This window comes from Cloeon dipterum, chromosome 1 (assembly GCF_949628265.1).
Source record: "Cloeon dipterum chromosome 1, ieCloDipt1.1, whole genome shotgun sequence".
NCBI classification, from domain to species: domain Eukaryota; kingdom Metazoa; phylum Arthropoda; class Insecta; order Ephemeroptera; family Baetidae; genus Cloeon; species Cloeon dipterum.
In genome coordinates this window covers 33,008,124-33,025,455 of record NC_088786.1, presented here as the reverse complement: position 1 = coordinate 33,025,455, position 17,332 = coordinate 33,008,124, and the positions used below count along the sequence as shown (strand labels likewise).

Genomic DNA, 17,332 nt, shown 5'->3' with positions numbered 1-17,332 from the left:
TTGATATTGAAAATACGAATATTAAAATACATAATATAGGCATGCAGTTTAGCTTGTATTTTGTGCGTGTACTTTTTTCAATAAAGATACAATTTCTTCATTGAACACTTTCATTACAATTTGAAATGTCCCTAAGACTTACCGATTTTTTTAAATTTATATTGACGTAATGAAATGAACCCATATATTTATAAAGTTTAACTTTGGAAAGCTGGAATTGCGATTGGATTAATTTGCTGAGTAAATGAAATATAATATGCTACTTGTTTCTTTAATTATTACTTCCATGCATCCAAGTAAAGCTTGAAAGAGATGAACCGTTGAAAAGAAGCTATTTATTTTTAAAACAACAGGATGCTAACCTTCCTTTAGGACAAAATAATTTTGTTTACAACGTAAATGCAGCTCTTGATTGCTAGAAATGCCTTTTAATCATGTTCTTCGGCAATGTTATTATTAAAATTAGATCAGTATACACATTTTGAAATTAATTGAGAGATGCAATCCATATTAAAAGTATTGCAATGCAGCTCTCAGCAACATTAACCAACTTTGAAATAAAATTCACCTGCTTCTCTAAGAAATGTCCTTTCTCGTATTTTAAATAAGAAATAAAATTAATTATTTCCCATCAGAGGTAGGTAGAAAGCCATAAAATTGATTGTACGATGTAATAAATGTTGCTAACTTTTAATTTCCTGGAATTTTTATAAATTTCATTCAACAGGGAAAATGAGCCATTAAATTATCTTTTCCCCCTAGCCAGTGCCACCTTGAATTTTTATTCGCAGGGAAATTTTATTGGTGCACAGCCACATTTTATATCCTCCCACGTAGAATAGTCGTTTATAAAAGGAGGAGGGCTCGTGGTTTCCAACACATTTCTCAGGAGAGCTCGAGAAGAAGGTCTTGAACATGTCGTGGACAGTTATTGGTGCGCTCATCTTGCTGAGCTCTCAAGCCTTCGCTGAGGATTTAGAAGGTGTGACAGCTTTTAATACATTTTTAATACTTTTTGGTCATCAGCACAGGTCAAGATTTAAATGGGTTTTCATTTTTCCTGGTGAAAAACTAAAACTTATTAAAAAAAAATTGCAGGCCGCTTCACTGGGGGTGCGGACGTCCAGTTTGTCCCCGGCTACGTGGCCACGATTCTGCCTTTGGGGCTGGAAATCAACAACACCGAGTTCTGCGGCGGAGTGCTTATAAACTCTTCCCTGATCTTGACGGTCGCATCGTGCATGTTCGGGTAAGCCTATCTTGACTCTCCAAATTCTTCTCAGACTGAAATTAACTCTGTCACAGCGCGAATGCCGCGATCATTTCCTCCGGCTTCCGCACCGACAACCTGGTGGCGGAAATCGCGACGGGACAAATCTCCTACATGACCCAGATCTACTACCATCCAGATTTCATGAGGAACACGCACGTTAACGACATCGCCATCATCCGCGTCTACCCGCCGTTCAATATCACGAGTGCGTCTCCTTCTCTTCCCAGTTTTTGTTTCCGACTGTTCATTTTATTTATTTCTGCAGGTACCGTCTTCCCGATCAGTCTTCCCAAGGGCTCCAATGTCAGGGGGGACGCAATTGGAAAGAACTGGCAGCTGACCTGGTTTAGTTTCGGTAACTACAACGAAACGAACATGCCCGACACCATGCAGTCCGTCGAATTTACCTATTTGCCGACTAAGAATTGCACTAACATCTACGCCAAAAAACCCTACTGGTACCACCTGCAAAAATCTTTGTTTTGCATGGCTCCCTCCCAAACCGTTGGCATTTGTCCGGTATTTATGAAACAACGCACACGCGACTCTTGCTGATAAACGCGCTTCCCGCAGGGCGACGCTGGCAGTCCGGTCATCGCGGTCGACAAGAAGACCAACAAGCCATTCTTGGTGGGCTTGGCAAGCAAGGACACTGATGATCGCTGCCCAGTGACCCCCAATGCCGCCAACAAGCACACGCCAGATCTGTTCGTCAGGATCGACCCCTTCTTCAAGTGGATCCAATCCATGGGAGGACCGAAGTCTCAATAAATTTTTATACTGATCTTTTCGTTGATCCCGAAAATAAAATGAATCGTATTTGAATCGTTGCATTTGTTTTACAAAAGAAAGACATTAATATTTTCTAACCTATGATTCAGGGCCATTAAAGCTATAGGTCATTATTTGAAATAAGAAAACTCCATCTGAAGGACGTAAAAATCAGAGAATAAGATTGGTGCGCTCTATATAAATTTTAATAATATTTTATTAAATAAATGGAGTGTGCATGTAAATCGTTTTTGTGTACATTTAAAATTTGTGAGAAATAAATAAAATGGAATGAAACTGTAAGAAATTAATGCACATAATGGCACAAAAGTAAGAACATTTTATTTGCTTCTAAAATGACAATTAGTAAAAATGATATTATTTATTTATTCCTCTTATACCATATTATACATCAAAATATGCATTAAAAAAAGAGTGAAAAGGCACTTGAATAAGCAGCGATCAGGTCGTTAAAACGTCGGCGATCAAGAGATAGCAGAGCCAAACAAGGCCTATGCTAAAACATTGTCACAAAAACTTTAAGGTGTTGAGAGAAACGTGAAAATTTAAAATATTTAAAAAAATCTCAACAATTGCTATCAAAAGATACATAGAATAGATCTTATAAATAAAAGGTTCTCTATTTACTACTGGCAACAGAAAATCAAATCTACGATAAAAATATTTATTTTACTTAGCTCTGGAACTATTAATCACACTTAACTTAAAAATTATAAAAAATTGCTCCTAGCTTACAATAATTAGTGTGTTTAACTAGGCAATGACGAGTGTGCATTCACAGCAAATTCAAATTCACCACGTTTCCGCACTCAAAAGCAGAGGCGTGCTAGTTTGATAAGGACAGCAGTTTCCTTAGACTTGATAACAAAGGGCGAGTTCCTTGTACACGGAAAAGACACGTCCTGCTTTTCCATTTGCTAAAAGACGGTGATGGTGGTGGCGGTCAGGGACGGTATAAAAGACGGTCGCCGCCGGTAGCAAATCATTCCAGTTGACGACGACGGACACGGACGACGAACATGTTGGGACTGAGAACTCTGGGCCTGTTGGCCCTTTCTTTAGCCGCCATACAGGTGAGTGGATCCACTTTCAAAATCGGGCAGACAAAATTTCCATTTTGCTTAGGCGACGGAACTGAAATTTAACAACGAATTCCTGACTCCGTTTGAGATCCGTAAGGCCACGCACGGTTTTTGTCCTTTCTTTTGATTAATTTCCGTCCCTCATCACCCAGACAAGCTGCGAGCCATGAAGGTGTCGCAGGTTAAGCCTCTGGAGGACATGAGCTCGGATGCAAGGTCGTCCAACAACGTTATTGGAAATGTTTACGGTGGAGCCGAGGGAAACACAAGCATGCCCTTCATGGCTTACATTGAAACGTACACCTCCCAAGACGTTCCTGTTCACCAGTGCAGTGGAGCCATTGTTAACGAGTCTTGGATCCTCACTGCGGCACAGTGCTTTGAAAGGTCTGAGAACAATATTTTCAACGAAATCCTCGCGATTGAATTTTTATTGCCTTGGAAACTCTTAATGACTGAAATACTTGCAGGGCAAGCTATGCTATGGTCACGATTGGTGACATTGACCGCACCTCGGCAAGCGCCCAGAACTTTAACGCCACCAAGGACCAGTGGGTCATCCACGAGAAGTTCGTTTACAACGGCCTCGAAAACGACATTGCTTTGATTTATCTCAACACGTCGATAACTTTGGCAGGCACCAAAAAATCAATTAATTTCTGCTGTCCCAGTTTCTTCAAACCGAAGATGGTCATGTACAACAGCACCATCAAGGTTCTCGCGCTCGGCTTCGGTCGCGTCGGTAACACAAAAAATTGCAAAAAGTGGTCATCGGATAGAAACCGTTCTGATCGAATTTGCAGAAGACGATCCCGTCGATCCGGATTGTCCAGTGCCTGCTGGCCCGTCTTACATTTTCAACATGGCCGAGATCCCGATGGGTAACTCCACCGCCTTCTGCAGGGCTCAGCTGAAAGCGCATTACTTGAAACTGGCGTCCACACAAGTCTGCAGCAACGGCATGTTGAATCGCACCACCGGCGCTTTCGGTGTAAGTAAAAGATATCCGGGATTTGCGGATATTTTGTGCGTGTGTGCACGTGACTCTTAATTGATCGTGATCGATCTAATGATTTTTTTTCTCCAGCCTGGTGACAGCGGCGGCCCAATTGTTGTTGTGACACCCTCCGCTGCGACACCCACTCCCGGCGATGTTACCAAAACTGTCACAAACATGTGCGTTGCAGGAGTCATCAGCTTGCACAATTACGAAACATACAAGAATACATTCCCCTTCACAATGACCGACATTCAGGGCCAAATCCCGTGGATTTTGAAGAAGACGAAGGGAAAGGCACCCAAGTGTTAATCATTCTTGCTGTCAGGGCGAGCGATTAAACCTTTAATAAAATTTGCTGGTTTCAAACGTAGCTCTTGTTTGTTATTTATCGTAGAAAAGATGACCTAAGTACTGTCTCAAAAATGAATAACTAAAGACTGAAGGCTAAAAAATGAGAACGATGGCAGCTTGAAAAGTTTTATAAATTATAAATGATGAATTACTCAAATGAACTACCACATGTACACTTTTCCCATATTATTCTAATTTGTTGCGGAGGTACTGCGTAGAAAATGAAAATTTCACCTCCTGGCCGCACAAGAAAATGGAAAATATACACTTCGAGCTGGCAATTTTTCTTCAATATGTTTTAAACATCTTTAATCAACCAAATATTCCAAGTGCGAGTGTTTTTTAATGTTTATAAATTATTTTTTCCAATTAATTTAATTTAATTTTACTCTCGCCATCGCATACAACTTTAGTTTTAAATTTCAGCCAATTCGAAATACAAATTAAGAAATTGACTAGAAGTTTTCGTCCCTCTCCTGTGCATAATTTGCGGAAAAGGAGTGGGAAAGTGTTGTTGTGTGCGATGCTGTGCAAATTTGCGCGTCAGCGCAGACGCATTGGGGATGAAGGAAGACGCGGTGATCAATTTCGCAGCAGATGCAGCATCAGCTGAATTCTCCGAGTTTTCAAAACAAACGAGCACTTGAGACGCCGATTCTATTGCGCAACTGTTGACTTCCTCGCTCCGACCCGCAGCAAAATGAAATTTTTCTGTCTCATTTGTCCGAGCATCGGCTTGCTGCTGTTTGCCCTCATTTCTGGTAACGTTCCGCTTAATTAGTAACAATATGCTCTATTAAATATTGTCCACTTTGTCCGTAGCTCTTGGCTTCTGCGTGGTCGCCAGCGCCTTCGAGGCGAACGGACCAAAAAGCTCCCTAGTGGTAAATTTTGCCATGTCGTTGAAATTAACTTTCTAAATAATCCTTTTTTTCAGCGGACGCATTCGCTAAACGCAGGTGGAAGCCCAAAGTGGGCTAAATTCAGTAAGTATTGGAATTTTACTCTTTCTACTTTGCACCAAGTCGTATTTATAATTAAAATAAAATTTTGAAAATATGAATTTACAAGAGCAAATCAGGAGAGCAATATTTATTGTGCAAAAAATCCTTTATTTTACGCTTTAAAATGAATTTTTTATTTCAACTCAAAAAAAACAATTTCCACCTAATATCAAGCTGATTATTTGCAGCAAGCGTGAATCTCCGCTGCACAAAGGATGACGGAAGCATTTACAAGTGGTGCACCACTGTGTTTTACGGCCGCATGCCCACTCACTGCGAGCTAATACGAGTTGGCTGCACTTAATCTGTATACAGCTTTGGCAGTTCTGCACAAATTTTTACCGCTTTTAAATGCACCTACAAAACGGAAAGCTTTTGTGCTTTGCATATGACAAACCTCGGTGCACGAAGTATTTCTATTTCACTAAATTAGTTCCGATTCTTGTACCTGAAATTTAGAATTGTTTTTAGTTGAAAACTTGTATACATTTTATGGGTATTGTACGAAAATAAAGGTTATATAATATATACTCTAAAAAACGATAAACTGTTTATTTCACCACCAAAGTCTTGCAACGAAACGAAAAATTAGTACATAAAAATGACTAGACCAACAAGATTTTTAAGTCACGCGGCGGTAGAAGAATAATTAAATAAGTCGGACCAATCTCGCACTCTGTTAGCGAATAAGGGGAAGAATAAATTAATTTTAATTAAGTGGATTTCGTGTGGCACAAGTGTGGTGTGGTCAATCTTTGAGCAGGTACGCTTTGGCAGAGGCGCTGGACAGCTCGGAGATGAGGTCGGCCACAGCCTTGGTCGTGCCGAGAGCGGCCACTTTGAGCGAGGAGGCCACGTCGTAGGCCGTCTGCAGCAGGGATGATTGCGGAGCGTGGCTTTCCTCCACGTAGTCACGGTAGGTATGATAAGGCGTTACGTGAGACTGCGGCAGAGCACGAATTTTTTAATTAATGCATTTTTGTACATGCTTTTTAATGATCTTTTTATATGAATCGAGATACAAGTGATAAAGATAACGACCATGAAGTGTAATTCGTATTTCTGTTGCACTGCATGCGAATGTTTTATTTTTAATGAAGGTGGAAAAATAAATAACCTTCAGGAATTATTTTTAGGATGAACAAAAACGCAGGGTCATATCTTACTATAATATAGGTTTTCAAATTGGGCTTTTCAATTTTTCAAAGAAGAAATTGTGTCCCAAGAAAGGGGAGTAGCGGTACTTTACTACGTTTCGTCCCTTTATATTCTCTTTTTAATATGGTTGATTGAGCTCAGCATTTTGAACTTCAATCAATCAATGGTGATCAAGGGTCTGGACCTCTATAAGGTCAATAGGAGAATTTTAGCTCACGTGGACGGATGAGTAGCCGGGAGCAACGGCCTTGGCAGCGACGGTCCGTCCAAAGTCGGACACGACCGGTCCAGCGCTGGCGATCAACTTTCCTTTCGCCTCGAGCAGAGCGCCGCCTCCGCGCGCCAGGTGGCCGCCGATGGTCAAAGCTCCGCCGGTGATGGCCTGGAAGGCTCTCCAGAGGGCGTCCAAGACCGACCTTTTGGTCAGTTGGTCCTCCTAAAATAGGAATTAAAATGACTCTGGTTGATATGAAGAGATTTGGGGCGCATTACGGTCTCGATTTGGTGGGCGGGAAAGACCTCAGGGTAAACTTCTGACTCGGACTCGAACTTGGGAGGGTGCGCAGGCAGATATTTCGGGGGCGAGGAGTACTCGTCCGAGAAGGACGCGGAACCCGAGGAGGAGAACGAGCCCGCCGACGGAGAGTAGTGGCCCCTCTTGTGCTTCTTGCCGGGAGTCGCAGCGCTGCCGGCGGGTCGGCCATTCTCCTTCTCGAAGAACTTCCTGAAGTCGTCGTGGGTCAGGGTCTTCAGCTTGCCTTTGTTGGGCTTGCCCTTGAGCAAGTCATGCTGGGCGTCCAGAACTAGCTTCTCAAACTCTCCAGGAGTCAGGGTGCTCTGCGCCCCCTGAATCAGAAAAAAAGACATTTAGGTTGAAGAGTGAAAAAGCGTCACAAAATCTCACCTTAATCTTATTCTTCTTGTCGCTGGTGGCCAACTTGAGGTACTCCTGGAACTGGTCCTTTGTCAGGTAGTTGTCGGTGTCGACGTGTTTGCTCGCAGCAGCCGCTTTCATGTATTGCTGGAACTCCTTCTGAGTCAACTTTTGGCCCGCGGGCTGGGCGACCTGGGCCGGATGGGGCACCAAGGGTCTTTGCTGGGGGAAGTATTGCAGGCCAGCGCCTGCCAGGGGGCCTCCGGCGAAGGCTTGGGGCGGCAGCCCCTGGCCAGGGACTCCAAGACCACCAGGGGACCCGAAAGGACCACCAGAGGACCCGAAAGGACTACCAGGAGACCCGAAAGGACTACCAGGGGACCCGAAAGGACCACCAGGGGACCTGAAAAGGCCACCAGGAGATCCGAGAGGGCTGCCAGGGAAACCGAGAGGGCCGCCGGGGGACCCGAGAGGGCCACCAGGGGGCAGGAAGGGAGAGCCGGGCGGCGCGTCAAAGCGTTTGCCTGCGAAGGCGCCGTGCACCAGTTTGTTGGAAGCTGAGTTGATCAGGCTGCGCAGGAAGAGGGGATTTTTGTTTGGCGCCGCGTGGAACGGAGCAGCGTTTGGCGCCATGTCTGCGCGGGACTGAGGCACATTTTGCAGAGAGGGCTGCTGTGAGCTGCAGAAAGAAATGCAAATATTTAGTCTCGTATCATCTTGATAAAATTATATTGCGGGAACTAATTTTAAACACAAAAAGCTATCAAATATTGTGATATTCTAAATGGAATCTGCCTACATTAATATGAAATACTAATATTCATCTATTTTTTCGGGAGATATTTCATTACAGTAACATCTTAGCTTTCTTACACTTCAGTTGATATTAAAAATAATCTAGTTCTTAAATTAATGAGACTGAAAACCAAGCAATGTTGCGGAGAAGATGGAGTGCAGTCTTCCGTGCCAAAATTTACAATAAATAAAAAGTGCACAGATTGAATAGCAGGTAGGAGTTTGTGGCAAACTTTCGACTTAAGTGCGGTAACAATTATTATCATCAATCAAATCTAGTGGCGTGCGCAATCGTGACGGTCGATAAATTTCGACTTAATTGTGTGATATCGTGCACGCTTCTCTTACAAAATGTTGATCATCGCGTCATTGAGGTAAAGACGACCACGCGGCACTGCGGCACGTCTCGGCAAGATGTTGTACCTTTTGCTTGGCTCCACATTATCTGCAGCCGCTGTTCTTGCTCCGCTGAGCAGCAAGATCCAGGGGAGAAGACAGGAAACCGTGCCAATTGCCCTAAACAACTGAAACAGAAATAATATAATGTGTTAATACATGTGTTTGAAATTTCCTTTAATTATAGGCATTGTAGTATTTCATGAAATTGTTATTTCAACGCATTATTTCGTTTATTAATTAAACACATTCACTTCATTTTTTAAGAACCTAACTAGTCTGGGCTCACTTCGGCTATGTCCTCCTGGACAAAGTCTTAGAAACTTGTTTTCCAGAAGTGTCGCCCTTTCTCACATGCTTTTTTTTCCTATTTGTAAACTGACCTGTGATAACATGAATGTACTTTGACAAATTGTGAGAATAAACAGCTAATAACCTATTTTGAGACACAGCTCTCATGTTTACGATTATTTAACATTACGCACGTGCCTCGTCAGTAGGAGCAAAAGTGACTGCTGTAAAAATAATTGAGTGAACGTACATAAGTGGATTACGTCGTGGCGGGCGGAACAAACACCTTAAAGACCCAGGCCCGTTCGTCTGTTCAAAACTCGTTTCGCGCGGGCGAAAGTAATTTATCGATCACGCTCCGGCAGTCTCGCTGATTCGCCGCTCTTCCATTGTTAATTGCAAGCGAGCGAGCCGAGGAAGAAAGTGCAAATAAAAGCGGTTGAGTAAAGGAAGCAGGCAAACTCTTGAGATCCGGAACACGCACACTGCTCCTAATGTCTGCAGCCGCCACAGGAGATGAAAAATTGTTGTGATGACTCTGATAATAACGGCTGCGTTCACTTTCTCAAAAATCAACGCCAAATAAAAAAGTAGCTTATTCTCGAGATCAAAATCCAATGGCGAAATTATGCATGCACGGACTGAAAGACGAATTGAAGCGTGAATGCATCGCAGAAACAAGAGGACTATAAAGGCGAAAGCTCCTTTGATTGGCTGCAAGTTAGGTAGAAAGCATATTATAGAGGAATCTGCTTTTTCGTCTCGTCGGACAAAAAATAAATTTTATCTGCTCGACTTTCCCGCAAGCAGACAAAATAATTGCAGTTGCGAAAAATTGCGAGCACAGCTTTAGTGCGATTTTAAGCATATCAAGGGGTCGCGTGAGAACGGAAACTCTTTGTCCTTCATATAGCTTGGCGATAGGAAAAATAGTTTCTCGAGAGTGATAAGCCATTTAAGTCGTTGCATACAACATATTTATCTGATGATGGAATTTTTACTTTTTATCAAATTAACAGTTATAAGTAATGGCGAGAAATTGATAATTTTCTCATTTTTAGAAGCAGGCTAGCCTATAATGAAGTATAAATAAGTATGATCTTCTTGCTCCAAAATGTTTAATAGGAGCATAACTCTGTTTATCCAAAAATATAAATAAAACCTGAGTTTTTTTTAAATTATCTCATTTTGATGAAAATTTAATGTTAGTAATCAATCCCCATTATTTTTTATGTTTCTAAAGTCTACTTTGAAATATAACCGCAGCGAAACTGGTTAGAAATCCGGTGGCACACATTCACTTGCATCTAGATGGTGGACCGAAAATAGCCTTCAAAACACCTAAGTTTGTGAGACATAGCGGAGCATGATTACTACGCAGCCACGGGCAAAATTTGTACCTGTACGGATGAACGGAGAAAGGCGCACTGGCTGATGAAATTTGTTTCACAGGAAACACGAATATTTTGAAGCGATCTGACTTTCTTATCCTCGGCGACGGAACATAATTCAAAACGGAATTGAATACACTCAGTTGCATATTTGCAAGTTTGTTTATTGACGTTTCTATGTACACATGCGTAATACCACTTTCTTTCCGGCGAGAAAATTTCAAAATGATCGTAATCAGACATAATTTAATTTGTAATACACCGAGTGATGCATAATTAAATTAATCATCCCGTTCTCTGATTTTTTTCCTCAGTTCATTTCACTTTCAGTGCTTGAAAGGTGAGTAAGTGCCCGCGTACTTTCTCAGTAGTCAGTACACAATGCGTTATAATAACGCCAGCTCTGACCATGCGAGAGAGAAAGACGTTCTCGCTGCTAAGACTTATATCCGAAGTGAAAGGCAAAATAGAGATGAATGCAAGGTTTGAAATTTTTGCCCCGGACAGGTCTGAGGCGTCCGCGCCGGCTGCATGACGAGAGTGCAACGACGCAACGAAAACAAGCTTTGAGTAAAAGTGCTTTTCACCGTATCACATTACACCTGCATGGCCGAAACATTTTCACCAATGCAAACTCTAATTTAGAATTATATACTAATGCAAAAAGATGTTTCCTCAAATAAAATTGAACTAAAAATAAGTTTAGGCTAAAGCGGAAAACGGATAAGATGTTTGTTCATTGTTCGTGATTAATATGTATATTACTGCCAAAAAGAAATTGAAAAGAAACCTGAACAAAGGCAAATAATGACAAGCAGAGACGGCATAAACACACGAAACAAAATATTGAGTCGACGTTTTCCATGTATTATGTGCCGTATATTTTTAAGTACATTTAAATTAATTACATCACACCTATATACTTTAAAAATTGCACCACAAGAACTGCTCGCACAGGGAGAGGAATTTTGATGCCATTCATAGTCTTTCAAAATAGGTGGCAGGTCGCTCTAGGGTTTAAAACCCCTGTATGATAAGGTTCTCGTCGGGGGAACCAGACTAATAATTACAATACGCTCGAGGAAAGAAACTAAACACCTGAAAATCAAGACCATACGAATTTAAATAAAAAATATTTTTTTGTTATGGTCAATTCACTTCTATCTAGTGTTTTCATAAAAAATAACGGTTAAAATATTTTTATATTAATTTCAAACAAGCAAAAAGTGCTATGTGAAAAACACACGTTAAAGTTTCAGAACCTTTACTCGGGCATTTAATTTTCCTGTGAAGTACGATTGTGGTCACGCTGGATTGGCCCTGAGTTGGTTTCACTTGATTGGCCACCCTGTTCTTGTTTTGTTCGTTATTTTGTATGATAACGTGCGAGCGAACCTCACCTAACAGAAGGTTGGAAGGAAAGAACAACTATCATGAATGCCTGCGCTGCTTTTAATTCTGAGAAGCAATTTCGTTTTAATTGTAATAGGAAAATTTGTTTCAATTACATCCGATTGAAACAAAGAGATTAAATTTATTGATAGAAGTATTGACGTCAGTAAAATCGCTTTATTTTTAATGTGTTTTTCATTATTTTTTCAATTTTCGTGTGAGAGCAAGCATTTATTTTATTTTATTAGCCTCTCGGGACAAAAATATAAATTTTGCCAACCGCAATGGAAAAAAATTACTGAACTATCATACCAGTTGAAAATAATAAATATTAATTGCTCTCGCTAAAATTCTTACGACGCTTTCAAATTGCCTCAAGCTAGTACTTGAGTCGTATACACAGAGTATGCTAGAGTTCAAGTGTTAATATTCGCATCCTCTGTGCGACTTTTGTTCCCTTTACCGACGACTGCCGGCTTATCTCGATTTCCCATTAGACGAAAAAACGGCCTGCCTGCACCTTGTTTTCACCTGGATTCTGCAAGAGCAAGGTTCATTTGGTGGCGCCCTTGACATTGTCCAGCGGAGAAAGTGGCCACGAACTTTCTTGGCATCTTGCAGGCCGGGCCGGCTCGTAATCGTTTATAGGTATATAGAAGCTGCCATAACGCGTATCATCCGCGCGCGCTCTTGAACTCGATTTGTATTTATCGCTTCTTCCTCTCCGCGGCGTGCAGCCGCGTTTTCCCATTTCGCAGCGAGAAAACCGGCTAGATCAGAATTCATTTCATAGGTTTGCTGCTCCGAATCGCTAAATACAGACGCTGCTGGAAAAGCAGGCGATCTAGCTGGTTTTCTTTCGTCCGACTCTTGGGCTAGTGACACACATTCTCGTGTCCGACGCGTTTTTCTCGCCATTTATTCTAATTTGACCATATAAGTGTCGCATGACGCGGCGATTAGGCGATCCTGCGCCGAAAACTTTCTCGCCATTGCTGGGAACCTCACAGACGTAATTACACTAATTTTGTCACACCACCGCGCAAATTCGTCAGCCTAACCTGATTAATTATGTTGTTGTTGGAGCCAAATTCACAGACGCATACACCGGAAACGCTTATATGAATTTGCATAATTACTTCTTTTCTCTTGCTGAGAAAAGGGTTTTTAAACAATAATGAGATTAAAATGATTAATTGTCTCATGCAAATAACGAAAGTGGCTGCTGTAGGATGTAAATGAATTCAATAGGACTTGATTTCTTTTAATTCTGAATAAAAAAATTTAAGCAATTGAGATCGTGATCATACTCCAGGAAAGTTCTGCATTCCTGCGGGATGATTAATGCAAGTTCGAGAGTTATATGTTTGAAAAAGTGGTTTGCGCGGCGGGCGTGTGTGTGCCAAAGGCCGACACACTTTTTTCACCTCGCACGGCAGCGCGCGCGCCTCTTGGCTGCTGTCGTCCTTTCGTTTTGGATGTTTACCTTTTTCCCGATTCAATCGCGTCACGTACTTTCCTGCGTGAGCATCAAATCAAAACGGGCGCGCTTTCATATACCGGGCAATCTATTCATCTTTTGTATTGTTTAGTCACGTCGTTTGCTACCGGCCAGACGAAATTTCCCTTTTTTATTTTTCCTCGACGCATTTCTTCAAAGCGCTTCTAATTTTCTCCCCTTTAGTTTGTTATCTTTCCACGAAACGAAAGAGGCCAATTAGACTGCAGTTATCACAAAACTGCCTGCATTTCGAGAAATATGCGTCACGTCGATTATATTTCACGGGGTGCTTCGTCGGCGGCCCACGTCAGTGCATGGCGTGGGCCAATGAAAACGAAGTAGAAAAACAATATTACCTGGTGCATGGTGGAGACGACGGGTCGGAAAGGCACTCTGTCAGGGCGACTGTTTCAGGGCGCACGTGAGGTGTCGACTGGTGCAGGCCTCGATCCTCGTGCACCGCATCTCGCCTTTCTTTCTCTCTTCTCGCTTCTTGCTCCAAGACCCCTCTCCTGCCGCCGCCGCCGCGGAGAAAGCAGGCACATTGCGAGCCTTCCCCGTCTCACTCACTCAGGGCACATGAGCAGAAAAAACACACACAAAGCTCAAGCGCGTCTCATCAACAGGCGCGAGCTAGTTTTAAACGTTCTGCCAATTAATTGCTGCACTGCGTGTAATTGCAGTCGAGCCGAACCTACATTTCAAGTCAACTCGCAAAACTTATTTCTGGTGAATTTTAAACTAAAATTTCTCACACGAAGTTAAGTAAGGGCAAAGTTCCTTTTGAAAGTGCAGCAGTGCTTTCCTGCGAAAGAAATGCAAATTTAATTATATCTTAATTAAAATGCACACAAATGGTTGATTTCATTCCACGCTTTTTTCTAACAGAGAAAATGATTACATTAAAAAATGAAAATTGACTGGTCTTTAAGAAACAAAAATAAAAAACGGTTAAGTGTATCATTTAGCGATTTTTCAGTTGAAATTAAAGGCAGCTTTCCTTGGCATGTCTCAATTTTTTACTATCATAAATTGGGCCGTGCAATTTAAGCGATAAAATCCAAATCTATTTTTTTGTCTTGTAAGGAAACATAGTTTCATTTGACGTTGCAAAGAATTATGTGCGTTCAAAACCATTAAAATCAGTGAATATATCAAAGTCTGTAAGGTTTAAAATAGAAATTATGATCATACTAAGACAGGAATTAAATTGAAGAATTGTGGTCAAAAAGCTAAGTCGACAAAACTGAATAATATATAACTTATTTGTGTACTTCGAGTGCTGTTTTTTGTAATTAAAAATAAACAATAAATATGAAGATTTTTCCCAAAACACCTTTCAATTTGTGAGTTAGCTCAATAAATAAATGAAAAAACTGTCCACATTCTACTATTTTTAGAAACCTTATTGTCTATAGATTTAACGTCTCTTTTAAGGTAATTAACAATGTAAGAATCAGAGGTGACGTCTGATTTATTATTTTAAATGACTTGAAGAATTGGGAAACGAAGAGAGAGTTTTGCGAACGTGTTTGAATGACAAATAAATATACAATCTAGTTTTCAACCTTTTTTTTGAAGGACTTCACAAAAAATGCTTTCCCATTAGTTTTGATGCAGCGTACTTGCGGATTTACAGTATATGATTTTCCTCGTCTGCCAGGATCGCACAATCATCCCGTGATTTCTCGAGCCTTTAATTGTAACCTCGATTGACCCGCGAAAGGTCCGGTAGGATGTCATTGCGTTTCATTGTGCTCGGGGCTCGTACGTATCAATTGAAAAGATTTGGCTGATTCACGCGCCGGCGCTGGAAGGAAATCAGTCAGTCATTAAAAGCTGGGAGCGCGGTATACACGCAGCGACACATTTCTTTCCTCTTTTGTATTGCACCTCGGCTGCCTTTGTTGTTTATTGTGTTGATTGTCTTTTATTGCGAGCGCACACCAGAGTGCACTCTTTGGCAAAAGGAAGTGCGAGGCGTGTCCTAGATATATCAGATAGAAGCTGCGTTTTATTGCAATGTGCGTAGAGCTTTGTAAAACTCGAACAACCTATTTAGGACTGCTATAGATGCGATTAAAATTGTCGTGTTAATGAAATGCGTAACTGTAGAATGCAAGGAGAGGCAAACACTGGCGTGCCAATTAAAGATTTTAGATGTGCTAATAATCCCAATCGAGATACAATTTTCATATTATGCTGAATTTTTCCACAAACGCGGAGTTATGTTAATTATTTTATTGCACTGAAGAACAAACTTTTATTTTCTATGAACTGCATGATAATTTAAAAAAAGCGTGCGGTTTCTACTTTTGTGGTAGAAGCAGTGAGTGGCGTTTTGCACGTAATTATTATCGGTATACCTGGTGCTGTTGTTTCAGGAAATAAACTTGAGTGAAGGGTAATTCTGTCACATTTTAATTATATTAAGATACTGATTCTCCTCATCTGCATTAAATTTATCATAATTGAACATCGCAAATCGAATTTTTCGGTTCATCAATCATCAAGATCATGTCAAGAAAAATCTAGTGCGTGTCTTGCTATATTGGAAATTAATTACTTGATTGATCTCATATAACTACAGACTGGATTTACTTTCATTTGAGAATAAGCTACACATTCACTTGAGCTGTCATATTATTTATAACTTGATGAAAAAAGAATCAATTCAGATCCCAAGTGGTGTGAAAGTGCAGAGACGCGCGAAAGATTAGTGTGCGTCAGAGAGCGTAAAAAAGCCATCCGCTGCGCCATCCAAATTAAAAAAATATACACTAATTACGGAAGCAGCTCGTTAATGCCGCGGCGAGGAGCAATTTCCCTTTCTAAGGCGGAACCAGCGCGCCAACATGCAGTGAATAATGTGCTTTTACAATCTTCCGAGATACATTTCAATTGCTCACTCTCATGCACTTTTAGAGATCGGAGCATACACTGGCCACCAAGCGAGATGAACTCACGCCAGCACTTCAGGAATTCCTGGACTTGCTGCTATGATGATGGAGCAAGTTAGTGGCGAAAATTTCCCTTTTGACAATTTTTTTCTTAGAAGGTATTTTCACGACCCATTATTTCTATTAATATTTTTTCACTATACATTTAGTATGAGAGTTAAAACAAATTACGCGAGCATCATGAAAGTCTAAACACAATAAATATTTTTATTTCGCGAGAGAAATTTGTTAGCAATATTTATTTAAAGATCTTGTTTTTTTTTGCTTTGTGAATTTTCAATTTATTTTATTTCTAAGGAATGAAAGTCAAATGATTTAAACCATGCATGATTAAACGGCATGATTAAAACCATGCCGTTTTCACATGCTTGCAAAATATTTAATTTTAAAGTTCGCAATATTGCAGAAATGGGCCGATTCGTCAAAAATTCTTGTGCTTTGCACAGTTTAGAGTAAAACCATTTCTGAAAAGCATTTATAACAGGCTGCTAGACTTGAGACCGGAAGGAAGATGGGAATGAGTTTGTCGGAGGCATTGACAGGATGCAGCCTGGCGCCTCGGTGAAAGCCATCCAAGATCATCAGTCTGCATCCCCTGTTCCGATGCAGCACAACATTCCCGACACTTAACTTGAACGGCAAAGAGACGAAATTTAATTTGGTCCAAAATCCCATATAATTACCAACTGCAGACTAAGGAAGCCGAGAATAATTCCTAATCGACCTGGCATCTGGCGAACCTCAAGGGCGTCGTCGCATGATGGGAAATATTAAACCGCAAAAAATGAATTTTGCGATCAGATTGATGGAATAAATGAAAGAGCTCGAATTTCCCCACGGTCGATTTCCAGTGAAGCACGGCCAAATGTTGCAGTACGTGAACGTGACCATCCTAAGCCAGGCCACGTGCATCGCCTTCTATAAAAGGCTTTCGCATTCTCCATATTAAAAGCTGGACCACTTTCAAATGTGCTCGGCGGCCACTAATGGTAAGTTTGTAATAAATTTAAAGTCCTATTCTTTTCTTTCAGATGCAACTTACTGGACAACATCACGGAGAATCGCTAACAGC

The 17,332-nt window shown here is 41.1% G+C and overlaps 3 protein-coding genes across 4 annotated transcripts; 2 read left to right on the top strand and 1 right to left on the bottom strand.

Annotated features, from left to right (window-relative positions):
- Window positions 1-887: 887 nt before the first annotated feature.
- Window positions 888-2,098, top strand: LOC135947766 (mite allergen Der f 3-like). The gene is made up of 5 exons (XM_065496700.1): window positions 888-982; window positions 1,099-1,249; window positions 1,306-1,478; window positions 1,539-1,792; window positions 1,847-2,098. The coding sequence occupies exons 1-5, from the start codon at window positions 916-918 to the stop codon at window positions 2,042-2,044; spliced, it is 843 nt and encodes a 280-aa protein (XP_065352772.1). The 5' UTR covers window positions 888-915; the 3' UTR covers window positions 2,045-2,098.
- A 911-nt stretch (window positions 2,099-3,009) lies between these two features.
- LOC135940842 (trypsin-1-like) lies at window positions 3,010-4,517 on the top strand. The gene is made up of 6 exons (XM_065485931.1): window positions 3,010-3,138; window positions 3,191-3,239; window positions 3,300-3,534; window positions 3,618-3,889; window positions 3,951-4,138; window positions 4,235-4,517. Exons 1-6 carry the CDS (start codon window positions 3,085-3,087, stop codon window positions 4,454-4,456), a joined length of 1,020 nt encoding a protein of 339 aa, XP_065342003.1. The 5' UTR covers window positions 3,010-3,084; the 3' UTR covers window positions 4,457-4,517.
- Window positions 4,518-6,030: 1,513 nt separating this feature from the next.
- Window positions 6,031-13,808, bottom strand: LOC135947883 (uncharacterized). 2 transcript variants are annotated; one of them, XM_065496860.1, is made up of 6 exons: window positions 13,657-13,808; window positions 8,678-8,853; window positions 7,565-8,213; window positions 7,153-7,506; window positions 6,878-7,096; window positions 6,031-6,445 (listed from the first exon to the last, which is right to left on the bottom strand). In XM_065496860.1, the coding sequence occupies exons 1-6, from the start codon at window positions 13,663-13,665 to the stop codon at window positions 6,251-6,253; spliced, it is 1,602 nt and encodes a 533-aa protein (XP_065352932.1). In that variant the 5' UTR covers window positions 13,666-13,808; the 3' UTR covers window positions 6,031-6,250. The 2 variants fall into 2 exon arrangements, with proteins under 2 accessions (XP_065352932.1, XP_065352933.1); XM_065496861.1 differs by having other exon boundaries at window positions 8,753-8,853.
- Between the last annotated feature and the right edge of the window lie 3,524 nt (window positions 13,809-17,332).